The sequence below is a fragment of the Astatotilapia calliptera genome, chromosome 10, assembly GCF_964374335.1.
Source record: "Astatotilapia calliptera chromosome 10, fAstCal68.1, whole genome shotgun sequence".
Classification (NCBI taxonomy): Eukaryota; Metazoa; Chordata; class Actinopteri; order Cichliformes; family Cichlidae; genus Astatotilapia; species Astatotilapia calliptera.
The window spans coordinates 13,705,331-13,727,019 of NC_137431.1; the positions used below are offsets into that span (position 1 = coordinate 13,705,331).

Here is a 21,689-nt window from a genome sequence, read left to right on the forward strand (position 1 = left end):
TGGCAAATGCCAATCAGGCTCCAAGGGGCTCAGCAGTGAGCACAGGGCCACCTAGAGGACATAGGACTAACTAAGAACCCTCTCTGTTATTTCCCTGACCACATACAGTATGTTTAACTAATTTAATCCAACACTTTGATTAAAAAGTGTTCCTTTTGGTTTTTGAGTAGCGTCCATCCACCAAGCAACAATCCAAAGCAAATGCTGCCCGTCAGCTTTGAGTATGGAGCGAGGAATCCAGGTCATCGTAAAACATTTTTGTTATAATTCTGAAGTTTTAACTGTTGTTTCAATTTATAACTATTGGGATGTATGGAAAAATATGCCTACTGCTAAGTATGTGTGATGGACACGATGGGCAGTGGACTGAATAAGAAGTAAACATTTTTGTCCATTGAGCTGTATGAGACATGTCGCCCTTCATTTTCAATACATGGCCACACGTGCACAAATATATAATCATAGTCATGCAGATGAGTTTAAAAATTAATGCTTCGTTTCAAACACGATGGGGTGCTACTTATTATCATGATTATCTATTTTTATTGCAGTTCTTTGCTCTATTTTCTCCTTTAAAAGTGTATCTCACACACAAGCTGAAATGCTACAGCTGTCAATATGAAAGAAAATAAAGCTACCATTAAAAAAAGTTGTGCTATTCTCTACACAGATACATTTTAAAATGACAAAAATCATTCACTTAACTGCAGGAGGAATTCACACATCACCGCGATCCGTAAGAGTTAGAAGTACCTATATTTCACGTAGTAATGTAGGGCAAATTGAGCGGGTTACTGTGGCAACTGATGGTGCTCGGATCCCCTTTGGAGTGCACTGCGCATGCGGAGTAGTGTCGACACAGACTTTCGCAGACAGGAAGTGTGACCAACTTTTTCCACCATCCAGCCGTACCTCGGCTCTTTACATCACCCTTTCTCAAGTAATCTCATTACTTTCATCGCACACGTATATAAGCAGAGGAGTGGGCTTTACTTTTAGTTTCACCCTGGTTCCGTTTATAACAGCTTTCCTGTCCTCTCACAAACAAGCGTATGCCCCTTTAACTGAGAGAGAGGGGCCGCGCAGTCAGACCTGCGACCGTTTACAGGCTGAGCCTTCCCCTCGCTCCGGGATTCATTCATAAATAAGACATCGTTTCGGCGTGGAAAGGCTGACTTTCTCACTCGAGAGCACCGGATGCGAACAGCGAGCGGGAGTCAGACACTTTCGCCTCCGCGCTCGGCGAATGTGGATCGGGGGCACGGCTGACAGCGCAGAAGTGACTTTCCATGGCTGAGCCCCCTGCTGTTGAGTTCATGTGCGAGTCCGTCAGGAGGCAGCTTGACAAGCTAAGTGCGTTTAGACCAAGTCTCACCATGCTCGCTTCCCCGCACTGTTTCGTGATTTCTACGCGCTTCCTCTTCAGCCGGGGCAGCCTGCTTTAAATAGCTCGCCTCTTCCTTTCTTCTTCTGGTTTACTCTCTACACCCATCGGTCTATCTATATCTATACACATCTATTACTTCCAACAAATGACAGTACATCGGAGGAGGGGTGGACCTGACGTACCGATGGAGCAGTGAGTTATGGCAGCTAAAGAGGAACTGTATGCCAAAGTGACCCCGCGGAGACAGCGCCAGAACCGGCCGAACACCATCAAACATGGGTCCACTCTGGACGTACTGCTGTCCATGGGCTTCCCCAAGACCAGGGCGTGAGTATACGCAGCTTCACACACTGCTCACACCATTAAACACTGTAGAGCTGACCATCAGCAGCCTGTCAAAGTTTTCCTTTATCTGCCTTTCGGCGTCAACACCAGCAGCTGATCAGCAGCATCTCTGCAGCTGGAAGGAGAGGCAGCGAGTCTGCTCAGCTGTGCGTGTTTATTGATACATATTATCGCCCGTGGGGTCTTCTCAGATGACTCCCGTAAAGAAAAATGCTACAGCAGCTTTACACAGTAGGATTTCGGCTTATCTATTGTGCCATGCGTTACTTTTTTTCTTTTCTTTCTGCGGTGCTGCAGAAAGTATTTAGTCCAACAATATGAACGCAAGCTACTCAATCTCAGCTAAAAAAGACAGCAACAATGACTTAAGCTCAAGTGTTGCCTCCCCAGCAAACCAAAGTACCTCAGTGCTGCTGTGCACGCACCTGTCCGTGTGTTGTTAGGTCTTCTTCCCACTGCTAGGGTAATAAAAAAATGACAGGAGATGTTTAGTGCTGTCTGAGGCAGTCTTTTTTTTTTTTGCTTTTGTTTTTTTTTTAATGAGAAGCTGACCCCCTGGGCCTCTCCTGGATGTGCCTCTCAATACTTCTTTTTCATTCATCCCTGAGCAAAGAAGTTGCCAGGAAACAAGCAGTACTGGCTTGTGATTGTAGTCTGTGGATTATGTAATTATACTGGAAAATGACAATGTGTGATCTGCTTACTATTATTGCACCCCCGCCCTCCCCCCCTCAAAAAAAAAAAATCATATAAATAACACATTTTCTTATAAAAAAAATGAGGGTTAATCAACAGAAGGATGTGTTTATTGAAACCAGGAAAGAAGAGAAGTTTAAAAAATGGATGCGCAGCTTTGTTAGTGAGTAAAGTTATGAACATTTCTGTCGCTGAGCCTTTTATTTCACTCGAGCCTGTGGGCAAAGGAGCGTTTTATCAAACATGATGTGGTTTGTGTAACCCGACATACTGAAGAGGTGTCAAATTTGAAGTTCTGCACAGAGCTCGGTTTTTACATCTCAGCCTCCTCTCGCTGCGCAAACTCCACATAATCACATAATCTGCAATCATAGTGTCTCTCATTGCTCGCTCTGCCGTTGACTCCCACATTACATATATTTCAGCAGCCTCATCTTCTCACACAAAAGCCTTTCTGTATGTTCAGCCTCTCCCCAGGTATCAAAAGAAAGCTGAAATTACTGCCACAGCAGACAAAAGTGAATTACCTGAGAGCGCCGCGATTAACGTCGAGCTCTGATGCTTGTTTTGCCGTCTGGATCGTACAGATAGAAAACTGTCTGACCATTTAGAACAAGGAGTCAGAATTTAGCAGTGACAGTTGGCAGAGTTTTGCAAGTAGGCCGAAAGTGTTGAACAGTCTTTCGCTTTTGTTTAAGATGCAGCGTCTCCAAAATTAAGCCTTTTTATCGTCTGCAAAACTGGCTGAGGTCATCCCGGCTTTGATCGCTCCAGGCTGAAGCTCTCACTCGTTCTGCACAAAGAACCGATGCAGACAGAGCAACCTGTTTGCCAGGGCTCGCTTCTATTATTGATGACAGACTGATACACTTTGATTTGATTGAGGCTATTACATTCATAATGGAGCAGGATTATTAGGAGCCACTGCCTTCAAGGCTGTCTGGCCTCTCTGGCCTATTTATGATATTAGAAAACAAACATAAAAGGTGTTTTGTGCAACACTAGAAAGCCTCATGAAGTGTGAGGCTCCTTTTTTACTTATATGACTAGTGATACCAAAATATAACATGACATTTTTATATTTTTGGAGCCTAATTACATGTGTGACTGCTTGCAGTTCTTTATCCCATTTTATTTTTAGGGAATCAAATATGCACAGGTTTTACTAACCATTTTCTGGTCTTGAAATAACTGCACACAAAGCTATTTGTTTTTTTCTCTAAGTGGAACATTAAAGACGTAAAAGATGAGGCGATAATGTCGCTCTGTATCTGATCGATGTGTAAACAGGCAACTGCTCTCGGACACGCTTGTCACGTCTGCTTTATCAAGCTATAATGCAATACGTCCCAGTGTTGTCTCTGTACCACAGACAGCTTTGCAGTAACCCTCTCTAAATGAAATACTCGTGTCAGAAACGGAGAAATCCACGATTAAGACATTTGGGGGCTGTAGTTCGATTCACTTAAAAGTTATCTGTGTTCTGCAGATGTGTTTCAAACGGTCAGAATCTACTCTGACGACCACGCCAGACACGTTGCTGTAAAATATCAAAAATAAACATCTGCTTATTAGGTTTTGTTGTCAGCTTCTCTCCCAGTTGGTATTGTGAGAGGGAGAGGTACTAATAGGAAAATCAGTTATCAGTCATGGCTCAAGCGAACAGCAGCTTCATTGTGCTAGAGTTCTTTTTTTTTTTTTTCAGGGAGTACGGAGCATGAATCATGTACACACACGCATACACGAACACGGAGAATTGGGCTTTCTGTTTTAATTGGGCAGCGAGGGGTCTGCTGAGTCATCCAGGAACTGGCTTGTGTAATCAGATAGGACATGGACGGACAGTGGTCTCTCTTTCTCTGCGATAATGGTGTCAGATGGTTGGAAGACGGTTGGAAAACTGAGCCTTACAACACAGACTTGCCATAATAAAAGACCGAGGACATGATATAGAGTTAAGCTCCTTTTATTTGGATACTTTTTCTTTTCTAGAAAATAAAAATGGCAAATATAATTTTATTTTAAATAAAATCTATGCCATAGTGAGCAATGTAAAGGGGCTGGACCTCTACTGAAGACAACTGGTGTATGATCACAGCATCTTTTCTATGGTAAAGAAAAGTGCTGAAACTCTCCATTATGTAGGCTCATCATTAACTAATCCCTCTGCAAAGAGAAGACTTCAAGAGAGAAAAACGTAGAGATTTCAAGGCGCAAAACACTCATCAGCCTCAAGAACAGAAAGGTCATTACAGAGCCGAAAATGGCCAAGCCGATCACTTGACTGACTTGGCCAGTCGAGCATGCATTCCACGTACTGAATGCAAAAATGAAGGCAGAAGTACAAATAAAGAACAGCTACACACAGCTGCAGCAAAGGCCTGCAAAGCATGACAAAGAAAGAATCTTTGGTGAGGTCCACAGACTCCAGACATCGTGCAAAGGATCCTCAACAAGATCTTAAACTGAGTCTTTTTACATTATAGTGTGGGGGGAGGAAGTGCGTGCAAAAATAGCTGTAAATGCAATATCTTTGTTTACCACGTCAACACCTTAAGGGTAAACAAATTCTGCACATGAAACAGAAATTTGTGTCCAAAAATATGGAGCAACTGTGAGTATCGGGCTAGAACTACCGTTTTGTTTTTGAAGCTACACCGAGCCATCTTCTGGACTTTTGGTGATCTTTTGTTGTGATGTTATATCCAAGCTTCTGGCCACTTCCAGATATGGTCTGTATAATTACAGATATTTTGTAAACAATATGTTCTGGGAAATTCCTTGATAAAACATTTGCTTGCATTACTGCCACCGTAGTTAAATATTAACTTTTGCCATGAGTTTATATCCCCAGTATTCTCCGGCCTGCTATACTTTATCAGTAAGGCAGTTGCTCTGTCTTCCTTCCTCTGTCCTGACTTGGATCCTGACTTTTCTCTGACCTCCAATTATCAATAAGTGTGTAACGTCAGAGCAGTGTATTACCTGAGGCTAAATTTGACATAACTATGGTATCGGCTGACTGTAGGTACCTGTGCCGATGGCAGATTTAGGCGCAGTTTTACAGCTCGTGAGAAAGTCAAGAGAGGAATTAAGCTCTTGATTTAAACAAATGATGAACTATGTTAAGAGAAACTACGAGAAACAGACAGCGTGTCTGCGGCTTCTTCATGTCAGCCATGCATGAAGCACAGACCTGCCTTGAAGCAGCTGTAAGAAAAAAAATGTGACTGAAATAGAAACAAATTAGGATATGAGCCAGCATACTAATTCGTTAATATGCCTTACCTCAGTGTTTATTGTGGCAGTTTGGAGCAACTGAAGCGTGAAGCTGATGACCACAATGCAGCAGAACAAGAACCGCAGGAACAAAGAGCAAAGCAGGGAATTAAAAGAGTAAATAAAATATTTAGACACCCTTTTGCTCACTTTTACTTTCATGCTAACAGGATGTAGACAAACTAGAAGCGGTGAAGGCTTTTGTAATGAATTATGCAGCATGACCACTTCTCAGTCAGAAGGTCTGTGCTTCATCCCAAAAGTCACATAAACTCTCGCGCATCCAGGATTGTCACACAGAATCCAAAATCTGAAATAAAAATATATGTTATGGGGTAATCAGGTGATCAGGTTTTAATAAGTGGCGTATTAGAAAATATAACATCATAACTAAACACAAGTTCTAAGAAAATTGCTGCTTTTGAAAGGCTGGGTCTGTCTAATATCTGGCAGTTTAGCATAATAAATGCCATAAATGTGCCCTTCATTTGTTTATTTGGCCTAAATCTGGTGTTGATTGTGAAATAGAATGCAGCCCTTCTGAGCTCCAGTATAAACCCTGACAAATGCTGACCAAAAGCCTCTGTTTTGTATTCCTTAACACGTGCAATTATCTTCAGGCACTGCCATGTCTGTTGGTTTCCGACAGTGTGTCTAAAGTGAAGAGGGCGATGGCACTGCGGTTGCTGCGCTCTAACGTATCTATGCTCAGATAGCATAATATGTGGTAAATTTGTCGTTTCTGTCTTTGTTTCTGTTCTTTCTGTCTGTAAAGGCTTTTGTTTGTTTAAGAGGAAGTCGGTGTGGGACAATGTTCTCTTGCCTGCATCGGTTTCATAACTCCCGCCTCAACCATAGCAGCTACATGCATTAACTTTACTCCCGTGCAACACGCACCAAAGGCATCAATGAGGAACCGTTTAAGTTTAACTGAGGAAATCTTACAGCAGTCACTCAGTGTAGCTCACGAGTACATCAGACGTGTTAGTGGCTGCTTGCAGTAACAAACTCTGAGCTTGCATTGCAGACGGCCAAGAGGAAGTCGCCCATTTCCGGAAGTGGCTTGTGACCTTTAGAGTGTGCTCGTTTGAGGGTTGAAGGGTGGCTGACGCAGGGGATTCGCACGTCTCTTCTGCATTGTAAAAGCCTTTTATACCTCTTGAGTTGCTGTACTTTTTTTCTCAGTAGACAAATGCAAAACTTTAGGAAATGTAAACAGTTAAAAACTCTATTTAGATTAAGCTTGTATTTGTTAACCTGTCGACAGGCCAATTTTAATCTGACCTTTGAGACCTGGAAACAAAATTTTCAGGTGTAATTTAACCCCAAAAAACCCCCAAACTAGAATAAAGATCCTGATTGTAGCTTTCAGAAAGCATCCATGTGCGTGCCAACTGCAACTCTTGAACATTTGCTGTTTTGCTTTGCTTTGCATGACACATCCGCGGACTTTTGATGAATGCTGTGCTATGCGTCACAATTTTGGCACCGAGCCTCACATATTCTTAGTGAAACATTTGCCCTGTGCACTCATTTCACTGACGTCACGGGGCACTAAAAATAGCATGCTAAAACAGCACACTTTGTTTTAGTTGTTTTAGAAGCATTTCTGATCAATTGCTCAAACGGCAAAGCTCGGCGAGCGACTAAACATTAACTTTAGTAACACAAACGGCTCACAGTTCATTAACTGGTGTCAATCTCTGACTTTCTCCGTCAGATCTTGTGGATTTGATGTGTCGATTGTGTGGAAATAATGAAGAGTAGAGGCCCATGTCACGGGCCGTACACTGCTTGCTTTGTACGGCAAGCAGTGTACGGTTAGAGGGGTGATACTGAAATGTTGCTTTGATAGCTCTAAAGAAAGCTCTGAATGTACAACACCAAGAGATCAAAGTATATATATTTATGTATTCTCTAAATTTATTTCTTAATTTTTTTCAGTATTGAGTTTTTGTTTTAATTCAGTTTAGTTTCACTTAGTTTCCTTATTGCACTTCAGTTTTTATTATTTGAAAAAGCTAGTTTTTGTTTAGTTTTCAATATTTTTAGTTTTTGTGTTTGTCTTTTTAATTACTTAAATATTGAGAGTATTTGTAAGGGGCAAGATTTAGGAAAATCCGAATTGGTATTTTAATAAACTGCTCAAAAAAATCATCAGATCTCAGTGGGAAAGTGATCATGCTGGATATCTATACTGATACGAACTACGTAATGTTTTAGGAACACGTTTGATGGAAACGAAAATGATCAACTTAGAGAGGACTGAATTCAAAGACGCCCTGAAAAAAAAGTGAGGTTAGGCGGGTTAGGGGCGACCGTGGTTCAGGGGGTTGGGAAGCTCATCTTGTAACCGGTTCAATCACCAGCTCTCTCTGTCTTGGTCGTTGTGTCCTTGGGCAAGACCCTTCACCTGCCACCTACTGGTGTTGGCCAGAGGGGCCGATGGCGCGATATGGCAGCCTCGCTTCTGTCAGTCTGTCCCAGGGCAGCTGTGGCTACAACTGTAGCTTGCCTCCACCAGTGTGTGAATGTGAGAGTGAATGAATAGTGGAATTGTAAAGCGCTTTGAGGGTCTCGAAAAGCGCTGTATAAATGCAATCTATTATTATTATTATTATTATTTTGCTGAAATGTAATTGCTGCAATTCAAAACCTAATGGCTGCCACGGTGCCGTTGCCTAGCCTGTAGAGGTCTGTGACCCACCACCAAACCAGTCATGTGATGTTAGAGGCAGTATAATTTTCTACATGGCTTTTCCAGATCCTGTACATGTGCTCAGGGTGAACCTGCTCTCATCTTTGAAAAGCACAGGGTGCAAGTGGACCTGCCAATCCTGGCATTTCATGACAAACGCCAGTTGGACTCCACGGTGCTGGGCAGTGAGGACAGGGCCCGCTAGAGGACGCTGAGTCCTCGGGCCACCCTCATGAAGTCTGTTTCTGATTGTATGGTCAGATACATTCACACTAGCGGTTCCTAGCAGATTGCTGCGGTCACCTCTAGTTTGCAAACACAAACACTACAAACACTCACAAGCTGAGATGCCGTAAAACTAAAGAAAGTGTCATTAAAACTTGAAATATCATTTATCATATATAACCTGGCTTCTACACAATATATTATGTTGAGAACCAGTTAGCTACCAATATATCTTTATGTCATGTTATAATGTCATCATGTTGCCTAACAACTGCCTAGCAATGGCTTAAAATATTTATTTGTTGCGGTTATGCACCTACAGCACCTTATAAAAGCATCATATTGTTTTCATTTCAAGCCATTTCAACAGAACAAACAGGCCAAACAACACTGATGCACGGGCATCTACTAGTAGATTAAACAGACAAGATAAAACAAATTAGCTGTAGAGGTGTTAGCAGGCAAATGTCTAAACATTAGTGTGCTTACAACTTTGCGCTGCTTCCACTTTTTGTGCAAAGCAAATTGACCTCAAAGATGTGGCTAGTTTAATAGTGGGATTTTCAAACTTTTCAGGGTCAGAGATGGATCTCTTGATAGAAAATTTTGCAAGGACCTTTTTATAATCCTACCACAGATAGCTGGCTTAGTGTCACTAACTCTAAGGAAACAAAATGCCATAAAGCATCTCTTTCAACATATACAATAAACCTACATAATGGAAATGTTAAGTCGGTGAGCATTATTGCTTTGTTGGCATGAATGCATCAGCCTTGTTGTGTATAAGGATACTTGTAGGCAATGTATCGTGAACTATAATGATGAATCAGCTGTTCCGGCCTCATGTCTGGCGTGGGCTTACCACCCATTTGCATAGTCTGCTAGATTGGCCGAAGGGGAGCCCCTTTCCTCTCCTGATGGGGGCTTTCCTCAGGCTGCAGTCTGGTTTTAGCAGCATCAGTCCTCTCAGCCCTGTGGCTGTAATAAGTGGCAAAAACTGTGTGGCTTGTAAACAGGAAATGTTCATTTGCCTATTGAGTGAAGTCAGGAGGGGGCCCCTGGGAGCATTTAACACATTTGTGTGTGTCCTAAGATGTGTTGATATGCTTCTTTTTTTAACTTCTGTTCTTCATTTGTGGTTTGCTACTTCTTTGGAAATTTATGTAGCTAACCTGCATGGAAAAATATCCAGTTCAGCTGTAATAAATAGTCCGCTGTATGTTTACACGTGTGAAAAACCAGAAACACTGCTGTTTTAACATGCAACACAACACTTTATCTGAAGTGGGCTTAAATGTGGAAACAGGAACTAAACACAGTTGCCATGTGTGGCTGCCATGAAAAGCTGTTTTCTGTGTTGCGTGCAGCCGTGGTGCATGTGCAAATTAAGTTAAAGCTCCATTCAATAATAGTCACTTTCTCTTATACTTCGGCGTGACAGAAACTATTACTAATCCAGAGTGCGTTCACTAACAAATATATATACTGGAACGACATAGAAAAACCATTTGAAACATGGAATTAATTCATGGTAAAAGAAAACGCATCGACCACTATAGTCAAAAAGTCTTTGCCTTTTTTGGCATTTAACATTTTTAGTAAGTGAAGGCTGGAATAACTGGTTCAACTATTTTGTTTTCTGTACTTATGGCAGTGTTGTCTTTATTTATCATTCTACTCTAAAGTGGTTAAGGTGCGTATATTTATTTTTAATGAAAAAAATAGACAATATTCTGTCTGTCAAGACTCTACATCTTGTCCTCACTTGGTCTTAAAATTAGTTAAATGTAACCATTATATTATTTATTTAACTTATAGATTCGCCTTTAGCACCAATCCAGCCGTTAAGTCTGACGTCACTAGCCGTGTCTGGGCCTAAACTCCGCTGCAGGTCCATATATCAAACGATCACTATGGCATTACTGAGAGTTGAAAAACTGTCTAAAGTCTTTCATCTTTAATAAAATGATCAGCGTTCTGCTCTCCCAGGTGAGTTTAACAGCTAGGCATCCATGAAAACGGAATTTATGACATTCAACGGAGTTAGAAGTTAGAAGCTAGCGAGCTAACTCCCTGCTATCTAAATACAATATAGCATGTCCTGACTACCGGGTTTTGGAAACAAATTAAAATTATCACTTCCAACATAAATGAAGACAGAAAACTAAACAGCAGTGATGTTTGTAGGGTTACTGAAGTTTGGCTAGCTGGTATATAATGATGTGCTACGTGACCGCTAGCGACACAGCTATTTTAGGCCGGGAAATAGGATTCATCATGTCATCACTTAACGACCGGATAACTGTATGACTGTCTCAGTCTCTCACATTGTTGTGGAGGATGTTTGACCCACTCTTCTTTCCAGCGTCGCTTTAGTTCAGCTGACTCTGTAACATTTTGCCATACAGACGACTTCGTGGTCGACTCAACGGCTGCGAGGTGCTAAGGTCCTTTTACTGAAAAACAAGCTGAAATCATCACACCTACACCACTGTGCTTGACAACCAGTATGAGGTGTTTGTCCTTATTAGAAAACCTTCGAAATGTACTCTCTTTTTACCAAGACTGCATCCAAATATCTACACTGATATGATCTACATGGGTTGTGCGACGCCTAGTTCTTGTTATCAGTCATAACCACTCTGTAAAGTAGGCACTCGTCTGAGGTTAGATTATGAAATGCAGACAGGCATGTAGGAATTTGCGGTGGCGAAAGTATACATGACACCTTTAAGCATGTCTGTTGGTGTACTACGACTTCCTTGTGGTCCCGCATGTCAGTCAAAATCAGACCATGAAAGTAAGGCTTTAAAAAAGTTAAAGATATTTCTGAAAACGGCCTCACCACAGCTTGGAAATGATTGCAAGAAATACCAAGAACAACGCATACTTAAATCAGCTCATTTCTTTTTCCAAAACTATTAGAAATGTGGGAAAGTTTAATAAAGAAGGCACCAAATTTGAAAGTGGGGTTTTGAAAAAAGTATTGCTACATTTATAATTTAGTATGAGGATATTTCATTTTCAAAATGTGGAGCAGTTTATTATAATATTCCAATATGAGCGTTAAAAATTGTGGAAAGATTACCTTCTTTATTAAACTTCTGGCGAAGGAATACATCACATGCATGTGATTTCTTGCTTAATCAGTATCTTAATATAAAGATATTCTTTTCTAAGGGAACTATGCATGGAAGAGCTCATCGTGAGAACATTACACTTACAAGTTCCACCAGAGGAGTCACACTAGAGGTTTGAGTGTGAATACTCTGGCCACCTGTATAACGATTCCAAAGTGAGCCATCAAGCACAATCATGAAGAAAAATGGTAGCAAAAAAAAAAAACACAGCACAAACCACAGTGAAACATGCTGCAACGAAGCAAGCCTGGTGGTATTTAGCACGGCTTCCTCACAGGAAGAGGCTCCTCTGTTTCTCCAGGCATGAAAAAACCTGCTCGGTTACTGTTACCTACTTCAGTCGAGGACACTCTCACAAAAGACATTCGGAAATCTCAAGAATTTTATTCATGGATTTAATAAAGGAGGAAAAATCGACAAGTTTCAGGCAGACATATTTCTGAATCGGCTGTTAGCTGAAACGTATGATTTGATCAAACGTGTCAGCATCGATGTTTTTACTTTGAAGTGTTGCCAGAGTCGGTAATGATGTCCTTTTCACGTGGACTGATCCACGAAAAGCTTAAGCTTAAACTCCAATCTTGTGCGTTACATTTTCAAAATACACACATACAAAAAAATCTTTTGTTTAAAACATTGCCCTTTTTAAAAATCTGTGCCACACAGATGAATAAAAAACGGCAACACCATCCTGCTTGATGTTGTGTTATTGTTTATACATGGATCGGGGGTTCTTCTCCTTTGAAAAGCTTTAAAAAAAAAGGAAGATTAAATTCAAGTGCCATTGCATCAGTTTGCTCTGTGACTCCGCACTAAGAGCATTACTATTATTTAATATCGCAAGGGTTCACTCTCATAAAATACCAAGGAGATAAGAAGCAAGAATCCAATGTTCCAGCCTGGATTGGATTTTGTGACGTCTCAGTCACATCTGCATGTAATCCCATCATGCCTTCTGAGAGAAAATCCCCTTCTTTTCCTCCTCCACACAGAACCAGGTGGAATCTTTTGAAAAGGACAACTGACTCTCTTTCTTAAAACCTCCTCCTTACAGTGGTGGTGTAGTGCTAAAATAGCATAAATAATAGATTAACCATAGACTAACCAAATTTTTTGACTCTCACTGTAGCTGATATATAACTCAAGTCTTTATGTAGATCTGTGTGAGCCATCTGTTAGGATCCTGTAGGCTTGACGCTCTCAGCGTGCACGCTGTGCTCTTTCAGTGCGCACTGCCCCAGGGTTGGGGGATTTCGCCGTATCTAGGACCCTCTCACTGGGACAAATTTAAAAATAGCTCATTGAGTTCGAACATCAGGGCGGCACAATGAACTCTGTCCGCATCACGCTATAAATTCAGTCAAATGGTGACCATACAATGATGCAGAATACGACCCCTTGTTCAGTTTTATGGCTCATTAGAACTGCCATTAAGAGTACCAACAAGCAAAGCTCTCTTATGTGAGAATAGAGATATCGTTTAGAAAAATGTGACATTATTTTGAAGGTTTTGCTTTTAGGGTTATCTGTTGCAATGAATGAGAGCTAAACAGACTCAGAGTTCTGCTTTATTTTCAAGCACCCTACAAAGCTCAAAGGAGATGGAGTTGGGTGGCTTGTAGCTGAGCTTTAAAGCTTAAATGCTACAAAGCAACGTGCAGTTACTTAACATGAATTCCCTGTTGTTTAAACATGAAACTGTCTACTTCCTTTCTTTACTCGTTTATCAGGAATCCAGCTCTTACAGGCTGTAATACCAAGCATAAGATATATTCGACAAAACAGCAAAGTTTATGCTACAGTGCACCAAAGATTTGCAGCGCGTGTATGCTCTGAACCTTCTAAATTACCGTCTCTTGCAGATATAATCTGTGTTAGTCCTCTAAGAGCTGAAGAAACCTCCTTGAATCAGCAAATCCCTTCAGAGGCAGCCTGCGATAACAGAGCTTTTATAAAAAGATGCTAATTAGATTTTGAACACTCGAGAGTAATCATTCAATCAGCTCTCTGTTTCAGGAAAAAAAGAAAGAAATTAGAGTATAAAATGACACAGATAAATCTTGTGGTAGGAACCGTTCATTTTATATCATTTTAGAACCAAAGGCGTTATTTTATCTGTCATTTATAGCAGATCTTGGTATCGTGACACAGGGGTTTTGTTGGCCTACATTTTTAAGCAATGAGACGAGTGATTTGAATGTGTTGTTACCGTACTCGAGTGTGCTCGGCTTCAAGTTCGACCTCAGTTAACACTAACACAGGGAGATGCATCTCCCTGTAGGTGGCCACACCTAACTGATGATAGAACCAGACTGTCCTAGTGCATTCTTAGTTCTTAGCAAAGAAGCTAGCTGCTTCAAGTCAGAGTGTTTCATGAACCTCTGGTATGAATAATGAAAGAATCATTGTGTGCTTTCTGTCTTTTTACTGGTCTCTCTGGATGTTTGTTCTTTGTTCACAGTCACACGGAGACGCAGCAGTCTCTTCCTAATAAATACAGTCCGGAAGAGAAAGTATTGATTTGTGTGGCTGTGCTTTGATCTCCCCCTCTTGCTTTCTCTTCCTGTTTTGCAGCCTAAAAGCTCTGGTTTCGACAGGAGGGAAAAACGTCCAGGCGGCTTGTGACTGGTGAGAGCAACACATGCGCACACTCATATTTACGCTCCCTGTTGTTATTGCTTAACAGGAAATCAAATGGATATTCTTGACATGGCAAAAATATACTGACCTAATGTAACATTTTATTGACACATCAGATTGCATTTACAACCATCGCTGCCCTCTGCTGGACATTAGCTGCTCCTTCCTTTTTATCTTCCATTATCACAGCTTTTTTTTCTCCCTCTTTCCACTTGACGTGATCTTGGTCACTCCAGGCTCTTTTCCCATGTCGATGACCCCTTCCTGGATGACCCTCTACCCAGAGAGTATGTGTTATATCTGCGACCAAGTGGGCCACTGCTCCAGCAGCTCACGCACTTCTGGAAGCAGTCCCGCCTGTCTTGTGGCAAGAACAAGGCACACAACATCTTTCCCCACATTACCCTCTGCCAGTTCTTCATGGTCAGTCTCAACTTCCTGTGTGTGTGTGTGTGTGTGTGTGTGTGTGTGTGTGTGTGTATTTAAATTATTTGTGCTCACCCAGAGGAAGTTGTTTTCAGTTTCTGCAAATGTACAGTAAACATTTAATGTATGCTGTCACATTTCCGCGTGAAGCTTGCTGCAGAGAACGCAGTGAACAGTTTAGAACTGAAAGAAGTGCTTGCAAATACAACATGTTAGATTTGAGTTTGCTGGATTGGTTAACCTCCTGTAACCTCTTTGTGGTCTTCAAATTTAAAATCTGTCCCTCAGTTGTTAGCTAACTTATGACCCAAGTTCCTCTTTGTTAAAGCATTACGTCTATGTGTAGAATTTCAGCCCAATTTCTCCCAGTTCAAAGCCTTGCATGCATAGGCGTGCATTGTGAGACAGGATTTGAAAGTGGTGAGTGTCACAGATGTCAAGGTGCGGAGCTGAGCAACTGAAAACTCTACTGTAAACATCATGGTAGTCAAAGGGACTGTGAGAAGAAGACCTTTGGGGGCAGTCAGGAGAAAGTCAGAGTTGCAAGCAAAGCAGATTTCCTGGAGGTGTCACAAGTGGGAGAGTGGTGTTAGGTTTGGTAGACAGGTAGAGCTGGATGTCATCAGGATAACAGTAGAAGCTTATATTAAAAAGTTGATTAAACTTACAGAAAATATATTCAGTGGAAATAAATAAGTATGTATGTAAGTATGTTTGCACTAAACTCTATATTTGCCCATGTACAGATTGTTTCTGAGATCACTAGCAATGACAGAGTGTTCAGTATATCACTGAGTTTCCTGTGTTGTTATCTCCTTTACACTCAGTGTACTGATGCGAAGGTGGAGGCTCTGTCCGATGCTCTCCAGACCACCATGGCCAAGTGGAAGGGTCGCATACCTATGCCCCTCCCCCTGGAGCTCTATGTCTCCTCAACCTTCATTGGTCTCTTCGTGGAGGAACAGATGGCAGAAGTTCTGAAGAGTTTTGCTGCTGACTTTGCCACTGAAGCCGCATCAAAAGCAGGTTCAAGTCCTCTTTTTCCCTTTGGTTAAGAGGTTATACATGAACGCTGTCTTGCAGACGCAGTGTTGGATACTAATGCTCCCAGGCTCTCTGCAGCAATGATTTAGTTCAAAGGAGTAGACAGACATTTGCATGCCTAATTGCTTTCTGACTAAGAGTTTTATGAAAGGATCAATACAATTCTCTCTTGCTTATCCCATGTATTAGAATTATTTGGGCAGAACTGCTTAATGTATTATTATTTGGGGCTTGGTTCGCTAGTTGATACCATATCCTGGAAGTTCCTTTGCCTGGTTAAGAGAGTCCATCATGTAGCCATTGACGAAAAACTACAACCATGGAACTGTATCATGGTACAGAGCCAGGCTAGCTAATAGTAACATGAGAGATAGGCTGTATGCTATCGTCAAGGTTAAAGGTCAGAAGTGGTACTAGTATTTTCTATATTTTCAACTGGTGCATCCCAAGAAACCCTTAACTTTTGCATGGAAAAGGCACATATTAGAGTTAGGCTTAATATGGTTGGGCTGAATTGGGGGTACTTGTAGGCTTTGGAAAGATGCTGAAGGCCAGGATCCAGGTTTTCCCACATAAATATCCCACTGTGACACGATCTGTAGTGTTAATTACTTTACCTGCCAGTGCTTTTATTATTGTGGATAACTGGTGTGTATATGCTGTTCTTTTTTATCCTTAATCCAGATGTTCATGTTGAGCCCCATAAGAAACAGCTTCATGTCACGTTGGCTTACCACTTTCAAGCCAGTAGCCTTCCGGCTTTGGAGAAGCTAGCCAAAAATGTTGACGTGTCTGCAGGGTGTGACTGGCTGGCCGTGCTCTTCTCCAGGGATATTCGGTTTGCTAATCACGAGGTACACTCTCATTTAGTGCCATCTCTTAACAAGCATGTTTCCGCTCCTCAGTTGTAGCTCGGGCACTTGAAATTGCTGCCGTCTTAATGGCTCTTAATCATCTGGCCCCCCGCAGACACTGCAAGTCATGTACCCGTACATGCCTCAGAACGATGACGAGCTGGAGCTGTTGCAAGGAGACTTTATTTTCATGTCTCCGATGGAGCAGAGCACCGCTAGCGAAGGCTGGGTGTTTGGCAGTTCGCTGAGTACAGGGCTGTCCGGCCTCCTGCCTGAGAACTACGTCAACCGTGCCGATGAGTCTGATACATGGGTCGTCCATGGGTAAGGAAGGGAAACAGGGTTGCTGTGCCCTTTTTAAAACTATTAACAATTTAAATCATTTGTGTTTTGTTTTTTGTTTCATTCTCTAGGTCTTTCTCCTTTCTTAACTGTGCCTCTCCATCGAACTCTAGCAGCACTGTTGGTGGGCTATTTTTTGATGGACAGCAAAATGACAGTTTACTTGACAGTCTTGTGGATCCTCCCAGCCTTCCAGGCCTCTGTCTTCCTATGCAGGTACAGCCCGTGTTAAAGTAAAAAAAAACAAAAACAAAAAAACACCACAAACCTCACTGTTGTCCTGTAACAATCCCAGTAAAGAGTTTGTTAATGACAATAATTACTGCGTGGGCTCCTAGCAGAGGCTCCAGATTAGTGCATGTTGTCTTTAATGACTCAGTTTCAAACAATTCTAATCGTAGGTGTCAAGACCAGCTAGTCAGCCGTCCCTGTCCAAGATGAGGCTGTTTGTGTGTCGCCATGGAGAGAGGATGGATGTGGTGTTTGGCAAACACTGGGTCACTCAGTGCTTTGACTCCAAAGGTAAGGGTTTAATAGGGGGATGACCATGTTTTTTACACATCAGTATGGCATTAAATACGTTTAACTTGATTTATTATATTTTATTTGTGTTGTGCAGGCAGATACATTCGCTCTAATCTCAACATGCCAACCAGTCTCCCAGCTCGAAGTGGTGGGCACCGGGACTTTGATAAGGATTGCCCAATTACTGTCTTTGGCGCCACACAGGCCCGTCTTGTTGGTTGGTATATTTTACTTTTATATCATTTACCAGTGTAAAGCTATCTGAGATTCTGAAGAATTGAGCTTTTTAAGACTGAAATGTTTTATTTCCCATACTACATGACATTCTTGCCTGTGGAATCACACTGTATTTTGTCCTATCTCAGGGGAAGCCCTGTTAGAAAGCCATACAACAATAGACTTTGTTTACTGCTCTCCTTCTCTTCGATGCATTCAGACTACTCAGCACATTCTTCAAGGTAGGACCTCATCTTCACAGGCGTCAGTGTACTGACACCAGCACCTACTCAGCTTCTTTCTACTGTGTGATATTTTCAATGTTAGCTTTGAGTCATAAATCTTTAGTTCAGGTCTTATCACAGTGAGGCTTTTCTAGGTCCATTTTATAAAGTGTAACGGGACCTTCGTAGTATTTAGACACATCAATATGTCTGCTTTAAAAAGGCAAATCCTTTTTAAAGGTTACCTCGTTTGCACATATTTATACATTTCCTTTACATTTTACTCCAAAAAGAGTAAGTCTCAGTTCAACTCTCTGCCAGGTCTCCAGCAGGACGGAAAGACAAAAATCCGTGTGGAGCCAGGATTGTTTGAATGGACCAAGTGGGTTTCAGGTACATGTTTACCTTCCTGGATCCCTCCAGCTGAGCTGGCTGCTGCTAATCTGAGTGTGGACACAACATATAGGTACACAGCAACACTAACACTATGGAGGTTGTGCTGTTTTCTCTGATCCTACAATCTACTTCACCCCTAGTATCTATTTCGTTTTTCTCCTAGACCTCATATTCCCATAAGTAAATTGACAGTTTCAGAGTCCTATGACACCTACATCAGCAGGAGCTTCCAGGTGACCCGAGAGATCCTGACTGAGTGCAAAAACTTGGGTAAAGTATAATAATTAACATGTATCCAGGATTTTTAAGTAATTGCTTAGTAAGCATTAAATGTTGCCAACATTCACAGGTTAAAACAGCCACTTTATGTAGATAAAACTGTAGTTTTCAGTGTTGTACTTTTAAACTTCTTAGCTAGACTTTTTAGCTCGTAAAACACGCGTATCCAAGAAACTAAACATCATCAATGGCTTAGTTTGGGACAGAAAGCTTATGGTATCTGAGGAATGTGACTCTATGTTCTCTACCTCTTTCACACAGGAAACACGGTCCTGTTTGTGGCCCATGCTTCCTCCCTGGAGGCCTGCACTCGCCAGATACAAGGCCTCAACCCCCAAAACTCCAAGGACTTTGTCCAAGTTGTTCGAAAGGTCAGTGTAGCGTTTCAGTTTTGGCGCTTCTTTGATTTCCTTTGTAACTTCTCCCTTTCCCAATGCTTTTTTTGGACAACATGCACATCTGTGTCTTCTTTTGTCCAGATTCCTTACTTGGGATTTTGCAGTTGCGAAGAAATGGGAGAGACTGGGGTGTGGCAGCTGGTCGACCCACCGATTCTGCCTCTGACACACGGGCCCAATCACAGTTTCAACTGGAGGGAAATGCTAATGCAAGATTGAAGGATTTGCTCTTTGGCTCTCTTATCTTGAACTGCTGAACAAAAAGTGGCTTCCATCAAAAGACATCATGCAAAAAACAAAAAGAAAAAACAAAAAAGAAGCGCATAAATGAAGGCAAATGTATTCAAACACACTGCTCAGGAACGGGAATGTACAGTTTGTGTGGAGATTACAGAAAAATGTGTTACAGTTTGGGCGGGACTTTGCTGCATTATCCTCAGCGATATACTTGTTAACCCAAAATGTAGAGGTGCTGCGAGGAATGCAGATGGCTGTTTGATTTGTTGATGGTTGCCGATGAATCAGGTTTTATGTCACGAGAGGGTGCCTCATTAAACTGTGTCTGCGGGCCCCTCTTTGGCAGAGAGGGGAGTGGGTGACGACTTTGTGTTCTGCTGCCTTCTCACACACTGTGACCAGAATTAGTTGAGAAAGACTTGTGTATCAGAAAAACTATATTGCCGTGGGTCAAAAATAACTATTTAACTTGTAGCTGTGACCCTCTGGTGAAAAAAAACAAACACAAAAAGCACAAAAGAAATGTTGACAATCAGACAGGGAGGAACTGATCTTCATCGTTTTTTGGTGCTCAGGTGGGTAGCTTGTTATAGGTTTGATTCCTGTAAAATGTCATATCATTTTCTTCTGTGTTGACATTTACATGGCCACATGACTCATTTAATCTTGCTGTAAGCCATGGCCTATGGGATTTGTCTGGAGACAACCAAGTCAATATGACCAAGAAAATTTATATGATAATATACAGAATGTTGCTGTGTTGTTGTTTTTTATCGACTGAACCTTCTGCTTGCTTTCTCTGACCACGACAGTACTTTTTCGACAACGTGATGAATTTTACTTTTTCTGGATTACATAAGATATCAGTTATTTGCTGCATGAATCTGAAAATCCACCGATACTCTAAAAATTAATAAAACAAGGTTGTGGAGCTACGAAGGCCAGCATATATCAGCCCTCCATGTCTTCTGTAAAGACCTTACTCCCTCTTCTCGTGCAGCAAGAAAACGAGCATAAGTGGACACTGCAGTGCAGTAGAGCAGTGCTGCCAATATCCCCTTACTGTAAACTGTCTGCACAAATGCATATCAAATAAGTTTAGTTGCTTTAGGGTTTATTCTGTACCAGTTGCAACATCTGATTTGTTTTTAAAACAGTAATGAATACAGGGACATCAAACTCATTTTACACTTTGATATTAAATCTCTGAGCACAGGTTTAATGTATTTGTATTTTATGTTATGTATGTGTGGTGCTTTTGCACCACTATATTTTGGATACAATGTACTCAACACCATTTATTTGAAGGCTTTAGGTTTTTCTTGTGTTGCAGATAAATTGCATTTTATTAGAGCAAGCTATTCAGCAACATATAAGTAATTAAAATTATTAAAGAGACATACACATGAATGTATAATTATGACAATATGTATAATAATAATATGTATGAGTCTGAAAATTGCCATTCTACATAATTAGTACAGGTACTATTTGAGGTACCTGTACTATATATGTACTTCAGGTATTTTAATGTTTGATTATACAAACTGAGTACTGTTAGGCTACCAAGTAAGGTTGTAATTTTTACTAAAGTAAAAAGTCTGAATGCTTTTTTCCACTTTAAAACAACTGTCCACCGCAGAGTTATATTTAAAGTCTTGTGCAGAACCCCTGCGCATGAATCTGAAAATAATTCTTTTCTATGATAACTTTATTTCTGATTAAATATCTGGATTTCCTGGAGCCCCCTGTGCCACCCTATTTTTTTTTAAACCCAGTGGCATACATCTCTGATTAAAAACACTTGTGCAAGTCATAAACGAAAAGGAACTAGTTTTTTGCAGATACTTAGACCATTCACACATTTTATTTTCAGACATCATGCTGCCAGTTGTGGTTTATAACATTTCAGACTTCCGTTTCTTTCAATTGCCTACTATGAACCTTGCACTGCCTGCAAAGAGGATTTCTTGCTTAATGTGTGAAATTTATCAACATTTTATGAATCTGAAATATTAATTTAGGACATAGTATTATTTGTGAGTTTATATAATTCTTCTATGCTAGCTAAAAGTAATTGCGCTAACCTGTTCACCTGAATTTCCTCCTAATTGTTCGAGGCGCTTAGTATAATGCACTTTTAATAGTGACGAAACTTTAAAAACTACATTTTATTTTAAATCCGTGGGACCACTAACAATATCTTAAACTCACTACAGGTTAAAGCGCACAGGTGAAAAGCACCTGGGACATGAATAACTACTGTATTAGCATGGTAGCCCCACAAATGAAACTTTCTAGCTAATACAGGCTCTTCCACGTGATATGAGAAGCTGAG

The 21,689-nt window shown here is 41.1% G+C and overlaps 1 protein-coding gene across 1 annotated transcript; it reads left to right on the forward strand.

Moving 5' to 3' along the window:
• Positions 1 to 899: 899 nt before the first annotated feature.
• Positions 900 to 20,568, forward strand: ubash3ba (ubiquitin associated and SH3 domain containing Ba). The gene is made up of 15 exons (XM_026182197.2): positions 900 to 1,353; positions 1,540 to 1,714; positions 14,345 to 14,398; positions 14,647 to 14,833; positions 15,664 to 15,862; positions 16,565 to 16,734; positions 16,850 to 17,058; positions 17,148 to 17,292; positions 17,478 to 17,598; positions 17,696 to 17,818; positions 17,967 to 18,059; positions 18,363 to 18,507; positions 18,601 to 18,707; positions 18,978 to 19,087; positions 19,196 to 20,568. Exons 2-15 carry the CDS (start codon positions 1,587 to 1,589, stop codon positions 19,331 to 19,333), a joined length of 1,929 nt encoding a protein of 642 aa, XP_026037982.1. The 5' UTR covers positions 900 to 1,353; positions 1,540 to 1,586; the 3' UTR covers positions 19,334 to 20,568.
• The last annotated feature ends 1,121 nt before the right edge of the window (positions 20,569 to 21,689 follow it).

Coding starts and splice junctions, on each gene's coding strand:
- ubash3ba (XM_026182197.2), top strand. CDS start 1,587: ATGGCAGCTAAAGAGGAACTGTATGCCAAAGTGACCCCGCGGAGACAG. Junction 16,735..16,849: donor TTCGGTTTGCTAATCACGAG/GTACACTCTCAT, acceptor GGCCCCCCGCAG/ACACTGCAAGTCATGTACCC. Junction 17,059..17,147: donor GATACATGGGTCGTCCATGG/GTAAGGAAGGGA, acceptor TTCATTCTCTAG/GTCTTTCTCCTTTCTTAACT.